General features: G+C 41.5%; 1 protein-coding gene across 1 annotated transcript in view; it reads right to left on the reverse strand.

The window, feature by feature from the left end:
* Window positions 1-14,837, reverse strand: part of kcnh2b (potassium voltage-gated channel, subfamily H (eag-related), member 2b) — a 340,415-nt gene that overhangs the window by 286,731 nt on the left and 38,847 nt on the right. The window contains exon 2 of the mRNA XM_046062123.1: window positions 2,434-2,664. Within this exon, the coding sequence (XP_045918079.1) occupies window positions 2,434-2,664 (231 nt within the window). The remainder of the gene's footprint in view (window positions 1-2,433; window positions 2,665-14,837) is intronic.

A 14,837-nucleotide genomic window follows, 5' to 3' on the forward strand; every position in this document is an offset into this window, starting at 1 on the left:
TGGGGGGGGGGGGGGGGGTATTTTGCCTTTATTGGATAGGAAAAGTGGATAGCGGTAGTATTGAGAGGGGGGGGCAACACAGGTCATATTCGAAACCCCAGCCGCTGCAGTAAGGGCTCAGCCTTGTACATGGGGTACACGCTCTACCAGGTGCTACAGCTTTAACACATCTTCAACGTGGCACCTCTGTCTGCATGTTTACCAAACATTTTTGCTGGCCATCCATCCATCGTCAACCGCTTATCCCACGTACAGGGTCGCGGGGGGCTGGAGCCAATCCCAGCTGACATTGGGCGAAAGGCTTTACATGTTGTGGTGCTACAGAATCTCCCCACTACCTTGTGTTCTTTTGTTCCCCCCTTCCCTGTGTTTTCTGTCTGTCCTCCCTGTCTGTGTTTGTCTGGGCGTGGCTACACTCTCTGGCTCCAGCGGCGCACCTGGTCCTCATTCCACTAATCAAGCTCCTGCAGTATTTCAACCCCAGTCCTCCTCACATTCTTCGCCGGATCGTCAGTTAACCACATGTGGTACGTGCGTCAAGGCCAACTATCTTCTCCAGTAAGATTCCTTGTAATTTCTGTCTCTCCCTGGATTAACTTGTTTTTCTCTGTGCCCAGGATCACACTACCTCCGGGAACCCTGCTGAACGCCACACCTTCTCTGCTCACATCTTGCCTAGACTAACTCCCCTCCTCCGTGTTGTTCATTCTGCCCTGTTGGAACCAACCACCCAGTCCTCCGTTGCACCTTTCAATAAAACCCCTTTGTTACCCCTTCGAACTGTTCCGAGTCTGCCTTTGAGTCCTCAAGTTTTTGCATTATGACATTACAGCTACCAACCCGCACTGGCACAAGACTTTTCCCTGGCATTAAATGTTGTTGCTTCCAAAGCCTATAACAATGTGTTGTTAGAACGGTGGACTCTTGTTAACATAGCCAGTCGTACAGAAATGGCAACACCTCTATATACAGGGTTGTAGCTTTTTATAAGGTACTTTTGTAAAGCAGATTGCTGGTGTGTGTGTGTGTGTTCACATCTCCAGTATAAACAGTGGAAAGTGAAATGTGCAGAGGGGAGGGTTGAATTGGCAAAGCACCCGTCAGAAGTATCAATAGAGAGGAGACAGCTGGCGCCATCTCTCTGTGTTCCCCCCTTTCTCTTTTACTTGCTTTCTCTCACCACAGCAACACTTTCAGATTGTGTGAGATATACACTTTCTGAAAGTCACTGTTTCTCCCATTACTCACCCGCTGATTTTTTTCTCACTTTTCAAAGTTTTTTCTTGTCTTTCCTCTTAGTCATCTTGACCTCACCCCTAAATTTGTTTCAAGCCCTTTCCTCCTCCCTCCTTTTCCTTGGCATCAGTCCACAGGTGGAAAATGTCCAGCAGCAGCTTTGGCCGTAGCCCATGGAGTTGCTGACTTTATCACCATGGTAGCTCTTTATCACCATGGAAGCTGCCTATCCTTGCAGTGACCAGTGTCCTGTTACCTGGTCCCGGTCCAGCTGGCATGTGTGTAGACATAAATACTGCCTCGCCATTGGAGAGGATTCGCCAAGGGCTTCCCCCATTTACTGTACTTTCCTCATTTTACTTTAAAGGTAAATTAATTTCATGAAAATGTTACAAAACAGCTGTTGTGTTTTAACTTTGAAGGGAGTTTTAAATGAATGTGCAGACACTGATTCAAAGTGTTTTTTGAGTGTACTCAGCTGTAATGTAACCACATTTATATAGTCTTCTGTTAATACGATCTGGAAACTTCCCAAATGTACTGCATTTTCTGCACTTCCATGCTCATCACATCAAGAAATCTGAAGAGACACAAAATGTCAGGGGGCACTGCAAGAGAAAGTTTTCGATCAGGTCATTTACACATAACAGCTCACACAAACACAAGCAGGTGGGTGCCAAATACTCTGTATACATCACACAAACAGATACTGAGGCCAACTGACAAACAAGCACATTTAATAGTGACAAAACCATTTAAATGCCTAAAAAATTCAGATACAAGCACACTCAAATACATACACACACAAGTACCTTCCATAGTCCTCTTTCCAACCCAATGCATTCAAACTCACACGAACACAACAACTAATATGGCATCCTCTCCCGACTTCTTTATCTTTCTTAAACAACCCGACCACCACTTCCTTCTCCAAAGTATACACGCACTGACCTCCTTTTTGGTACAGTCCATCCCCAAATTTCTATTGCTACATCAGTGTTACATCTAACTTATGTAAAAAAGAAAAAATAACAACTCCCAAACATGTACAGACACTGTGCCATCTTTACACACTAGATGACCATCTCCGTATTCATCTCCTGTACAAATGAACAGGGCAAAAAAAACAGGTGTCCACTCCCACTTCTACACACACAGAGCTCTCAAATCATTCTAACACACAGCGTTTTTCCCTACCATCTTTGCGGTAAAGGTTGATCTCCACTTTCCTCTCCTCTGACCCCAGCAGGGCCTGAGCCATCTGAGCGATGGCCAGTCGCTTGGTATCGGGTCCATACAGGAAGTTACACGTGCATGGCTTCTGCATGATCTCAGCACGTGAGAAACCACACATGTGGCAGAAGCCATCATTGCAGAAGATGATGGCGCAGTTCTCCACTCTTGCATTGGCAATGACGAACTTACGACCTGTGGATAGAATGAGAAAAATTTACTTTAGTTTTCACCAAGACAGCAACACCAACACCCAATTAATTGTACTAAAATGTGTGACAGAGAAACAAATGAACAAATTAACCCTCCCATTTTTCTTAGCTTGGGACCGGCAATTAGGAATGCACTTGTGCTGGGGAGCACCCGTTATTCAGTGTCTTGCCCAAGGACACTTCAACACATGGACAGGAGGAGGTGGGGATTGAACCACCAACCCTGTGATCAGTAGAGCCACTCTATCACCTGAGCCACAGCTGCCCCCTCACAAAAGCTTTTACAGTGAATAAAATACAATGTAGTGTATCTCAATTAACACAATCTCAAAGATCATATTTACATGTCATCAATTACTGTTCAGAATCAGATTTATTGCCAAGTAAGTTTACACATACATTTGCTTTGGTGATTTGGTGCTTAACAATAAACATAGCAACTTAATGAGAACGATCATTTACAGTATGTCCATATTACTAGAGGCAGGCCTTTTTAACTTATGAAGAGTGGAATACTAACAGTTTAAATTGCAATCAACATGAAAGCCAACAAATGTAGGTAGTCAGTGTAAATCATATGTTTGTTGTATAAAGAAGTGTGTATGAAATACAGTTTTATCATACAGTATTAAAATAGAAAATTATGATGTGACAATGCTGTGATGGAAAATATCCTGACATTGATGGGAAACGCCTTTCTCATAGCATTTTGACTTTTCAAAGCTGGAAATCGCAGGTGTCATCAGTACTATTAATATTGTTAGCATTCCAATTAGTCTAACCAATTCCGAGGTTAGCTAACTTACTGAGACACCTTCATGGAATGGAAAGTTATTAGAAGCAGCTGTGACAAGTCAAAATGTCTGCTTGGAAAAAGGTCTATGAAATCAATATTTCTTGGGGACAATTTAATTAAGTACCTTAAAACTCTGTAAAATAAGAATTATATTGAATATTTTCAGAGAAAATATTTTTATTATAAGTCCAGTTAGTAAGGAATGCTAATTACTCTTTCAAGATGACGGAATCCCTTTGCATTATAGTCAGCTATAATAGCTCATTTTCAAACCTAATAAACCTATGCAAAGAAAGCAGTTGAGTATCAATCAAAAACAAAATTAAATGAAACATTCACAAACCTTGTGGCCTTATCAGCCATATGCTAAACAATATTAAAATAAAAATATTTCTTTTAGGAAGACATGTTTACAAGCTAGTCACTTTCGTGCTTGTTTTCAAGCATTTTAGCTTTCTGCTGTCAAAAGGTCCGTTTTCAAAATAAATCTGAAGCAACACAATAAATCCTTCTAATAATATAAGTAAGAATTCATAAAAACTTAAAACAAGATGTTTTTGAGTATACCAGATTGTGAATATGATTTAAACATTGATGGACTATTATTTCCTGAGCTGTATAATATTATCAACAGAAGTCTTCTCTTCTGCAACTCACCTTAATGCCCGTGCGTGTGCCCATAGGTTTGCATATGTGTGTTTATTATAGCCGCAACGTTGTGTAGCTGGTCTCCCACAAAGCTCTAATGTGTGTCTCTCTCTAAACCACTTACTGTAGAACAAACTATTTAGCTCCATGACCTCAGCTCAATGTATCTGGATGATCTTAATGTACTCAGAGAGCTGCCTGAACACACACACACACACAAACTTGCACATAATCCCTTACCCAGCACACTGACTCTCTGCTTTCAATACATAGTGAATAAACTACACATCCAGTTTATGAATCTCCTGTGTCTCATAGGAACACATAGAAACAACATAAATGTGCGCATTGGGTTAACAGTCTGTCAGGCTGATAGATGGCCTCCACTAAAGAGCTTTAAGTTTCTGAAGAGCCCCAATGTTCCCTGTTACTTTTACTTATTACTGGGCCCCACAGTTAGTAATACAACACTCAAAAATAATGGATAGAGAGAAGGTGGAAAGCCTGATGACAGAAAATGGTGGGTGAGACAGAAAGGGGGCTGGATGAGAATAGATAAACAGATCCCTTTTGGAAGGAAGAATTCAATTCAATTTTAATATCTGAGCGCTAAACAGGAGATGAATTGAGAAAGGGATGGATAGAGAATGTGAAATAAGTGAACCAGAAGCAAGATAATGAATGGAGGAAGATTTGGAGATAAAGATAAAGCAGATTGGGGATATCTGTCTAGGGATGGAAAGCGCAGGAAGAATGTGACCACATTTCTCAGCAATTAGCCTGCATGTACACAGTAAACAGTAACTGTACAGGAGACTGTGGTGAAAAACCCGTCACTTTTTCTCCAAAGCTATGTCAGAACATTTCATTCTGTGGCTGTGAATTCCGTTTAATTCAATTAAATACATTTTTAAAAAGAACTTTATTTATCCCTGTGTGGGATAGTGCATGTAACGGCTTGCCATCCAGATCACCAGATGCACAAAAAATTGGTGAAGTTAAAACGACGAAAGGCTTTAAACTTAAAAACTATATGTAGAACGGTTAATGCATTTATGAATAAATAAATATATATTAAAAAACAATATTAAAAAAAATTAAATATATACACATATATACACACACACACACACACACACACACACACACACACACACATCATATATACATCATATATATATTTATAAAAAAAAAAGTAATAAGGCCTTAAAGCCACAAACAATAATTAAACATTGAGCATAATGGCAAGCATTATATTTCATTACCAAGTTTGCAGTTTAAGATGTTAAAAAGAGCAGAGTTCTGAAGAATCACTGGTATCTGCAAGTTTCTGGGTGTATTTCCTCATCCAGCAAGATACAATTCGCCGCTATTGACTATAAACAACATCCTCTTGCTTTGAGAAAACAGTTCTTCAAAGTAATCAGTAAGACAAAATATTGTTAAAGTACAGAGGCCTTTGTAGCAATAAAAAATTATAATTATGAACAATACCCATGGACTTGGATGAGCCCCTTGAAGCGAAACACTTTGGATGGGCGGCTGTTAGTCAGGTGTAACCACACCAGGACCTGCCCTGCCCATGTACAACTATCAGGTAACAGCCAGGAGGAGATACGTTGTTTTGTTATCAAGTCACCGTTTATTCCACTTTACTTTTTCTGGGTCACACACAATCCTAATATTGATTGGACTTTTACTAAAATAACCAGCTGGGGCCTCACTTGCCATGTTCGTTGTCTGCAATCTACCCTGCCTCAGTCTGTTTCCAACCAGGTTTCCAGTCTTGAGTCAATAAAGATTCATTTGAAAGAAGCTTATTTGCTTGCAGTGCTAGCTAGTTGCATTGCATTTTCAGTTGCTCTTTTTGCCACTTTGCACAGGCGCAGTGAGACAGGGACTGATCGTGGGGAGTCAACTTGTAAAAGTGCTTCACTGTGCGAGAGCTAACCAAAGTTTTATTGACGTCTGCTCACGAATGACCAGTTAATCGGCTCCTCGCTCCCCCCGTACACAGAAACAGGCTTAAATGGTACAGTAAATGCCCAATTTTTCAGAGGACACATCAGAATCAAAATGAATGATCCCAACATACCAGTCAATACTATGAGTGCTATGCACTACATCAGGCTATGCCATTGTAAATCTGTAAGACCAATAGGATTGATCAGCCAGCTTGATTCACTAACAATACAATCACTACAATCTGCCAAGACCTGTTGTTTTGAAATCAGGAAATACATGAATAAATACAAGACCCCTAAAATGTATTTACAGATACAGTAGACACTACAGCAGGAGTCTTAACACTCTTTCAAGAAGAGGAAGAGAGTTCATCAGTAAATCAATGAGGTGATCAGTTGGAAATGCAAACCTGCAGACTGCTGGCTCTCAATGGCATATAGTTGGCCACCACTGCACTACAGCAAGGCTGTCCAAAGTCACTCCTTTATTCCCTCATTCACTACTACCTATATAAGAGACACTCAATAGTTTACTACGCCATCACTGACCAAAAACTGACTTTGTCCATTTTATTCAACATAAAGTGAAAATCAATCAGCACAGTGCTCTAGAATGAAAATATCTGTGACCTTTTCTCCCTGGTACTGAGCACACAATTCTCACATTCTCTTCCTCCTTCCTTCATAAAACAGGCTTATCATCTATCAAAGCTGCAAGCTGTTGTCGTGGGAGACTTAAACTGGTGGAAGGGCCTGTTCAGATATTCATGGGAACAGTGGAGATAGGTTGTGTGGTGTGAATGGGCTTGATAGCAATGCCTCCATGAATTAGTAGCAGCAGCAGCCCTCAGTGGGTCATAAAGCTTGATGGGTTTGTCTGGCTGCGATGAGCAGAAGGTAATACAAACACAGAGATGTCTGTGGAGACATTTAATTTCCCAGCCTTTGATTTAGTGGTCACTGATAATGGCCAAAAGAACCAAGTAGATGTTTTTTTCCCAAGCTGTTTAAAGGTTCTATCTGAAATTTTCAGAAAATCCTTGTTTTTAAAGATTACCATTGGCCATTAACTGAACTGCAGTCAACGTCATGTTGCTCTCTCCAGCTTTCAGTCTAGCTCTGGCGGTGCTGTATGCTTCCTTGCCAACTGACCGAAAAGCAGCCTTTTTGGCTCAAGATAGCGCCCTCACTTCTCCATTCACCCATGCTTTCTGGTTGAGGAATGATTTTATTGTCTGATTAATTTTACATTTCCTGATGTATGATGTCACTGATAATGTATATTCCTCAAGAGAGTGATGTAGTTTTCCTGGGTGGCAGCCTCTCTATGAACATGTGCCAGTATGTGCACTCAAAACAGTCCTGTAGAGCTGCTGTAGCCTCATCTGTCCACACCAAAATCACCCGAATTAAGACCATGACAAGAGTGTATTAGGGCTGCACGATTATGGCCAAAATGATAATTATTTTTTATCTATATTGAGATCATGATTATTTATCACGGTTATTCATTGATTTAAGGAAGACATTTTTATTTTACTTTCAAATGTAAATAAACAGGCAACTGCTTTGACATTCATGTTGTGCTGGATTTCTGCTAATGTAAAAATCCTTTCATCAAAATAAGACAAAGTACATCATCTCCATGAAGCAAAACATAAATAACATTTTACCTGGAAAGTCCACTGAGTCCATCTCGAGCTACTCATATTTACATTTAATTTATGGCTGTCTAAAACATAAAAAGGAGAAGCCTTATAGAGGCCCAATGCCTGGCCCGCTTGTGAGCTATGACATTAAAGAGGTGGTATTATGGTTTTTGGCTTTTTCCCTCTCCTTTATTGAGTTATATATCTTTTTTGTGCATGTACTAGGTTTTCAAAGTGAAAAAGCCCAAAGTCCAGCCCAAAGGGAGTTCCCATCTCCCACAGAAAACTCTGCTCTGAACTGCCTGAAAACAGCTCATTTGTAGTCCAGCCTTTACTTCCTTTTCTTGTGACGTCACAATGAAAATACGTGTCATAATGCTTGCTGAGCAACTAGTCCATCACGCCCTCAAAAACACCGGTGGAAAAACACTGAGCTGCAGCACACCTCTCCTCTCCCTTCCAAACACTAGCTATCCTCCAAGCAGTCAATGGACATGAAGTTGTTACTGTGATGTAGAGACAGAGCTCAGTTAAAACTTCTGATTGGCTATTACCGGCCTTTCGCTGACCTGCCCTTCTCTGCTTCTGATTGGCTAGTAGTCCTTAACTAGGAACATGTGCAACTCCCAACAAAGATCATTTAGAGACAAGATGTATCACTCCATAGCTAAAACGAAGCCTTCAACACAGGGTGAAAAGAGGAGCTACAGCAATGTGCAGTATGACAAAAAATATGGTGTTTTTTGAAAATTAAACCATGTAAACCTGTTCTGGTACAACCCCTAAATAGGATTTTGAACCTGAAAATGAGCATAATACCACCTCTTTAAAAATGTCCCGAAGCCCGGCCTACGGGGCGTAAATAAGTTGGGCCTCGTTGGGTTCAGGCTGAAATGCAGTGCTCTAGCTGAGACCAAGTCAAGAAAAAGACAAATGGAGGGTGAGACTGAGTCAACACTAAGACCAGTGTCCAACACTAAATGATACACAATAAAATGTTGAAAATGATCATAGGTGCTTCTCAAATTGATCTGAAAGATCCACTTTCCTATAAAAACACCCACATACAAACACTAAGAGCTGAAATCCACTCAACACACCTTTTCCATGTTTTACCATCACCTAACACAATACAATTTTTTTGAAGGCATTAGGTTTTCTGTTTGACTATTATGTTCCGTATTTGATCTTCATATTAAATCTAGTCTAACAGTGTATTCAAAATCTCGCTTTAAGTAATGTGCCATATCTTTATGGCCCTAAAGAGCAACATATTTAATATGTAAATTCTTCATAGAAGTGGAGGCACAGTACTCTTCACTCTCTGCTGTCACACCTCTAGGGTAGCTCTCTCACCCAAAGAGGGAGCGGTACCATGGCGTCTAGCATTAATGTCAGGAACAGCACGCAGCTGACATTAGCTAAGGTTGATGTAACTTAACATTAGCTACATAGTTTTACATGGCTTGTCTCATCATTAAGTCCCTAACCTGTACCCTTGACCCTATCCCCTCCTCTCTAGTCAAGGCCTGCCTGCCCACACTCTACCCACTCATCACCAATGTCACCAACTCCTCCTTGTCCACTGGTCTCATCACGCCCTCAAGCTCAGTGCTTGTACCGCTATACTTAAAAAAACTGTACTCGAGCCTGACACCCTGAACAGCTACAGACCCATCTCCAACCTTTCTTTTCTCCATAAACAGCTGCAAATCCTCCATCTCTCCGTCTCCGATAAAGTCCGTCAGTGCTTGGTCCCCCCCTCTTCATCATCTACATCCTTCCACTTCCACTGTCATGGCCTCCATTTCCACTGTTACACCAATGAAACTCAACTTTTTTTTTGATTTATTTGTGGGATTTTGAACATAACAGATACACATTACAGCTCATCCATGGAGCCAAACTAATACAAAGGGTCATTCTGTGAAACGAGGTACTAACAAAGAGACTGTTTACCCCCCCATTCCCCCTTACAGAGAGGGATCATTGGAAAATGGTAAAATGGGTTTTGATACAGGTAAACATGGTAGTGGTAGTCTAGTATAGGCCATCCATGCCCTCATATATACATTTCATACAGGACATGCATGCTCATACGCTCACAAAGACACACAAAAAGAGAAAGAAAGAAATAAACACAATCACGAGGTAAGGAGAGAATGAGGGAATAAAATATATAAGCCTATATATATATAAATAATAATATTAGTAATAAAAATTCAAAAATAATAATAATGATAAAAAACAAACAAACAAAATAAAACACACCAACTGTGCTACAAGCTACTGCTTATGGAGGGAAATATAATTAGTCGCCTAGAAATCAGGGTCATTGTCCACATTGGGAGACCTAACATGATCTAGGAAAGGTTGCCAGATTTTATGGAATTTCCGTTCTGGGAAGCAAAGGGAATATTTAATTTTCTCCAATCTCATAAAATGAAGCACATCCTTTATCCATTGAGAGCGAGAGGGGGGGCAAGGGCTTTTCCATCGCAAGAGAATGGCACGTCTTGCCAGCAGTGTGAGGAAGGCAACAAGCTCAGCAAAACAAGGCGGCAATGAGAGGCCAATGGGTAGGACACCAAACAGTGCGAGTAATGGTGAGGGGTGAATGTTGTCAGATGTAATGGCGGCGAGGGACTCAAAAACGCCTAGACAGAAAGGAGCAAGAGTGGGACAAGACCAGAACATGTCACTGAGATTGGCTGGACCTTGGTGACATTTGTCACAGTTTGGATCAATGTCAGGGTATATACGGGCAAGCTTACTTTTAGACCAGTAAACTCTGTGAATCACTTTGCACTGAACACTCCATGGCGAGCACAGACAGACGATGAGTGGACTCAACCCAGGGCATATTCCCAGGCAGCAGAACCAGGCATTGCGTAAGGCATCAGAGGTTGTTGTCTGACTTGAAAAGAGTATTGTACAGTATGGAAATGGAACCTTTGAGATGTGGGTTAACAACAAGTATGGTATCAACGAGAGTAGGGGAAGGGAGGGCAGGGAAGCCAGGAAAATGATTGCGAGCAAAATCTCTGACTTGTAGGTATCTAAAGAAATGAGTGGGCTTCAAGTTGAAAACCTGAGTTAGTTGTTCAAAGGGGTAAATATGCCACTGATGTAAAGCTGTTTTATTGACACAATCCCTAGGTCTTTCCAGGTCAAAAAAGCCTTGTCAATAACTGATGGAGTGAACAGAGGGTTAGAATGTACTGGGCTAAGACAGGTGTTGCCTGTAGCCCAAAGTGGCACCTGAACTGGTTCCAGATTCTAAGGCAGTTTTTCACTATCACACTATACAATTTATTCGGCCAACGAGAGACAAGGCAAGAGTGACCACCGGTGGATGTCTTGGGATAGTCTGGCTGAAAGAGGGGAGAAGTTACATTCAAATAGTTCTGAATAGGTTTTGGTCACACAGATACCCAGACATGTAAAGTGATCCAGGGATATTCGGAATGGTAACTTTGAGAGAGGATAGGCTGTGGCCACCGCATTAACTGGCATAAGTTTGCTTTTATGCAAATTTTATTTATAACCTGAGATATGCCCAAAGACATTCAACACAGATAGTACAATGGGGATAGATTTGTCTGGACAAGAAAGAAAGACCAGGAGATCATCGGCATACAGGGATACCTTATGTTCTATGCCGCCTCTTGAGATGCCCTGTATCTGACAGGACCTGAGGGCCACCGCTAGAGGTTCAATGGCAATAGCAAACAGTAATGGGGAGAGTGGGCAGCCCTGTCTGGTACCACATTCAAGGGAGAAATAGTCAGAATAGTCATTATTTGTGCGGACACAGGCGAGAGGGGATGTATACAATGTACAATGTATCGCCAAAGCCCAAACATTTCAATGTGTAAAACAGGTAGGGCCACTCCACACGGTCAAATGCCTTTTCGGCATCCATTGAAATGACCAGCTCAGGGTTGGTAGAGGTTGTGGGTGAATACAGAATATCAAACAGTCGTCTGACGTTATGAAAGGAATGTCTGTTCTTTACAAACCCCGATGATGTTAGGAAGGACACTCTCTAGACGTCTAGCCAGTATTTTGACATCTGCACAAAGCAGAGAGATAGGGCGATAAATACTACAGGACAGAGGGTCTTTATCCTTTTTCAATATAAGAGAGATAGTAGCCTGACGCAACGTGAGAGGGAGTGTGCTTCTCTGCAGTGATTCATGTTAAGTAGCAGTGGGGACAGTGTATCTGCAAATTCAGCAGGGAAACCGTCAGGTTCAGGGCATTTCCCATTCTGCATAAGCATTAAAGCACTCCTAAGTTCATTTATTGTAAATGGTGTGTCCAAATTAGATGCCGCTTCAGAAGTGATAGAAGGGATATCCAAGAAATTAAAAGTGTTCTTTTTGTGTTTCGCTATTCTGGCACTCAGAGGAATATAACGAAGCATAAAACTCTCTAAACTGATTGTTAATGGTTTGGGGGTCAATATTTGTTCCAATATCTGTGTTAATCTGGCTGACGTGCCTTGATGAGGAGGACTGCTGAATTTGGTGAGCAAGCAATTTACTTGGTTTGTCTCCAAACTCATAGTAATTATGGCGTGTTTTGAAAAGGGACTCTGCCGTTTCATCGGAGGCCAGGATGTCATATTCTGCCTTCTTTGTTAGTAGTTCTTTGAAAACATCAGCATCCGGTGCATCTCAGTGAAACTCAACTTTACCTCTCCTCCAAATCCATCTCCCATGCCACCCTCACCACCTGTCTAGCAGACATAAAGTCTTGGATGCAACAGAACTACCTTAAACTTAACAGCAATCGGCCCTAAAGCACTCACCCGCACCACCAAGACCTTTTCACTCAACATCGATGGCTCCATTGTCACCCCCTACACCCAGGTCCACAACCATGGAATTATCTTTAACCTCGCCCTCTTCTTCTTGCCCAACATCAAACAGGTCACAAAAACTGCTGTCTCTACCTCAAGAACATGGCCAGCCTCTGGCCCTCCTCGTCCTTTACTGCTGCAGAAATACTCATCCATGCCCTCATCACTTCTAGACTCAACTACTGCAACAGCATTCTCTACGGTTCACATAACTAAATCCTCAAAAATTTCAATACGTCCAGAACTCTGCTGCCCCCATGCTCACTACCACCCGTCGAAGAGAATCAGAATCAGCTTTATTGCCAGGTATGTGTACACATACGAGGAATTTGACTCTGGATTGTACATTGCGCACGATTTCTTACTCCTACAATAATACAAAATCACAATAATAAAAATAAAGTAAAATCAGACACAGACTTCAGTGTAGACAACACAAATATACACACTATGAACAAAAACAATATAGACATATTGACAAATAGTGCAGTGAGCAGAGTGCAAAGGATGCAGGAGTATGTACATGTCGGAGGTGGATGTGATACACAGGTACATATACATGCATACATGTACACATGTACACAGTGCAATGAAGCATAGTGCAAAGGATGCTGGAATATAAAGTATTTTTGTGCAGGAGTAATGACTTGAGGTAGGTGGATTTGTTATACAGTATACAATATGACAATATAACAGTATGAACAGCACTGAAAGAGAATGGTGAATAAATAATAAGTGTTAGACAGTAAACAGCTGCCTGATTAGAGACAGAGTTACTGGGTTATTGCACAGGAATTATTCCTGACACCGTGAGTCAGAAATCAGCTGTTCATCAGAGTGATGGCTTGTGGGAAGAAACTGTTGGTTTTGGCAAACAGTGCTCTGTAGCGCCTACCAGAGGGGAGAAGCTGGAACAGATTGTGTCTGGGGTGAGATGGATCTGCAGTGATGTTTCCTGCCCGTTTCCTGACTCTAGAAATGTAGAAGTCCTGAATGGAGGTCAGGTTGGCACCGATGATCTTTTCTGGAGTCCTGACTGTAGTCTGTCCTTGTCCTTTTTGGTGGCAGATCCAAACCAGACAGTGATGGACGTGCAGAGGACAGACTGGATGATGGCTGTGTAAAAGTGGATCAGCAGGTCCTTAGGCAGGTTGAGCTTCCTGAGCAGGTGCAGGAAGTACATCCCCTGCTGGGCCTTCTTGATAATGGTGACCACATCACCTCCATCCTTCACAACCTCTACTGGCTCCTGGTTTATTACAGGTTCTACTTTAAACTCGTTCTCATCACATACAAAGCCTTAAACAACCTGGCCCCTCCCTACCTCTTGTGAGAAGGGTACATGATGCTGAGGAAGTTGTGTTGACACAAACACATACCATACATTGTGATTCAATCATCCACAACGAATCACAAGCACACACACCATATCACATGCACACACAGACACACCACTCTGGGTACAGTTACTTCTATAAATTGTCAGGCTGTATAGGAAGAGACCGACTCCTCTGCTTACTGCTTCAGAGTAGACTCTGTGTTGGTAAGAGGAGTCTCCAGACATATATCTGCAATTTTTTTTTTGGTAATAAAGGTCTCGAAACTTAAGGCACTGTCTCATCTGATCTCTTCTCATCAACGGACCCGGTGAAGTCAGCGTACTTCAACACTCTCCACACGTCTATAGGTTGCATCAGATGCAACAACACAAAAAACCATCAGGACATAGCGTTGGCATCTCTATCTCTAAGTATTCCAAGTACTCCAAGTACTCTAACTCTCTAACAGGTACCACTGCATTAGCTACTTCAATCAATATCTTAACCTGGGGAACCCATAAAATTAGGTAGCTTGTGCACCTAGCTAGGTGTCTAAAAACTGGCTAGCAACTGAAAGTAGCACTCTGAAACATGCAGTATATACATAGGTAAGCTTGCTTGCCTTGCTAACGTCACTTACACATTACCATTACCTTACCTTTCTTTATGCTTTCTTTCTAAGTGGCAATAAAAAAAGTTTAACGTGGTCCCAGCTGTCTCTGTAAGCGTGCAGAATGTTACTGCTGTGTGATTTCTTCTGGATGTTATTTTACAGATTACTTGTCTTCGGGTCAAATTTGACCTGTTTTCAAAATTTTTTGTATGAAAAATATGGTTTTCTTTCATGAAATTACACCAAAATAACATGGATGGTTCCACACTACGCTCTAAACAAACAAACAAAATGATCACT

The sequence above is a fragment of the Micropterus dolomieu genome, linkage group LG01 (genome assembly GCF_021292245.1).
Source record: "Micropterus dolomieu isolate WLL.071019.BEF.003 ecotype Adirondacks linkage group LG01, ASM2129224v1, whole genome shotgun sequence".
NCBI lineage: Eukaryota > Metazoa > Chordata > Actinopteri > Centrarchiformes > Centrarchidae > Micropterus > Micropterus dolomieu.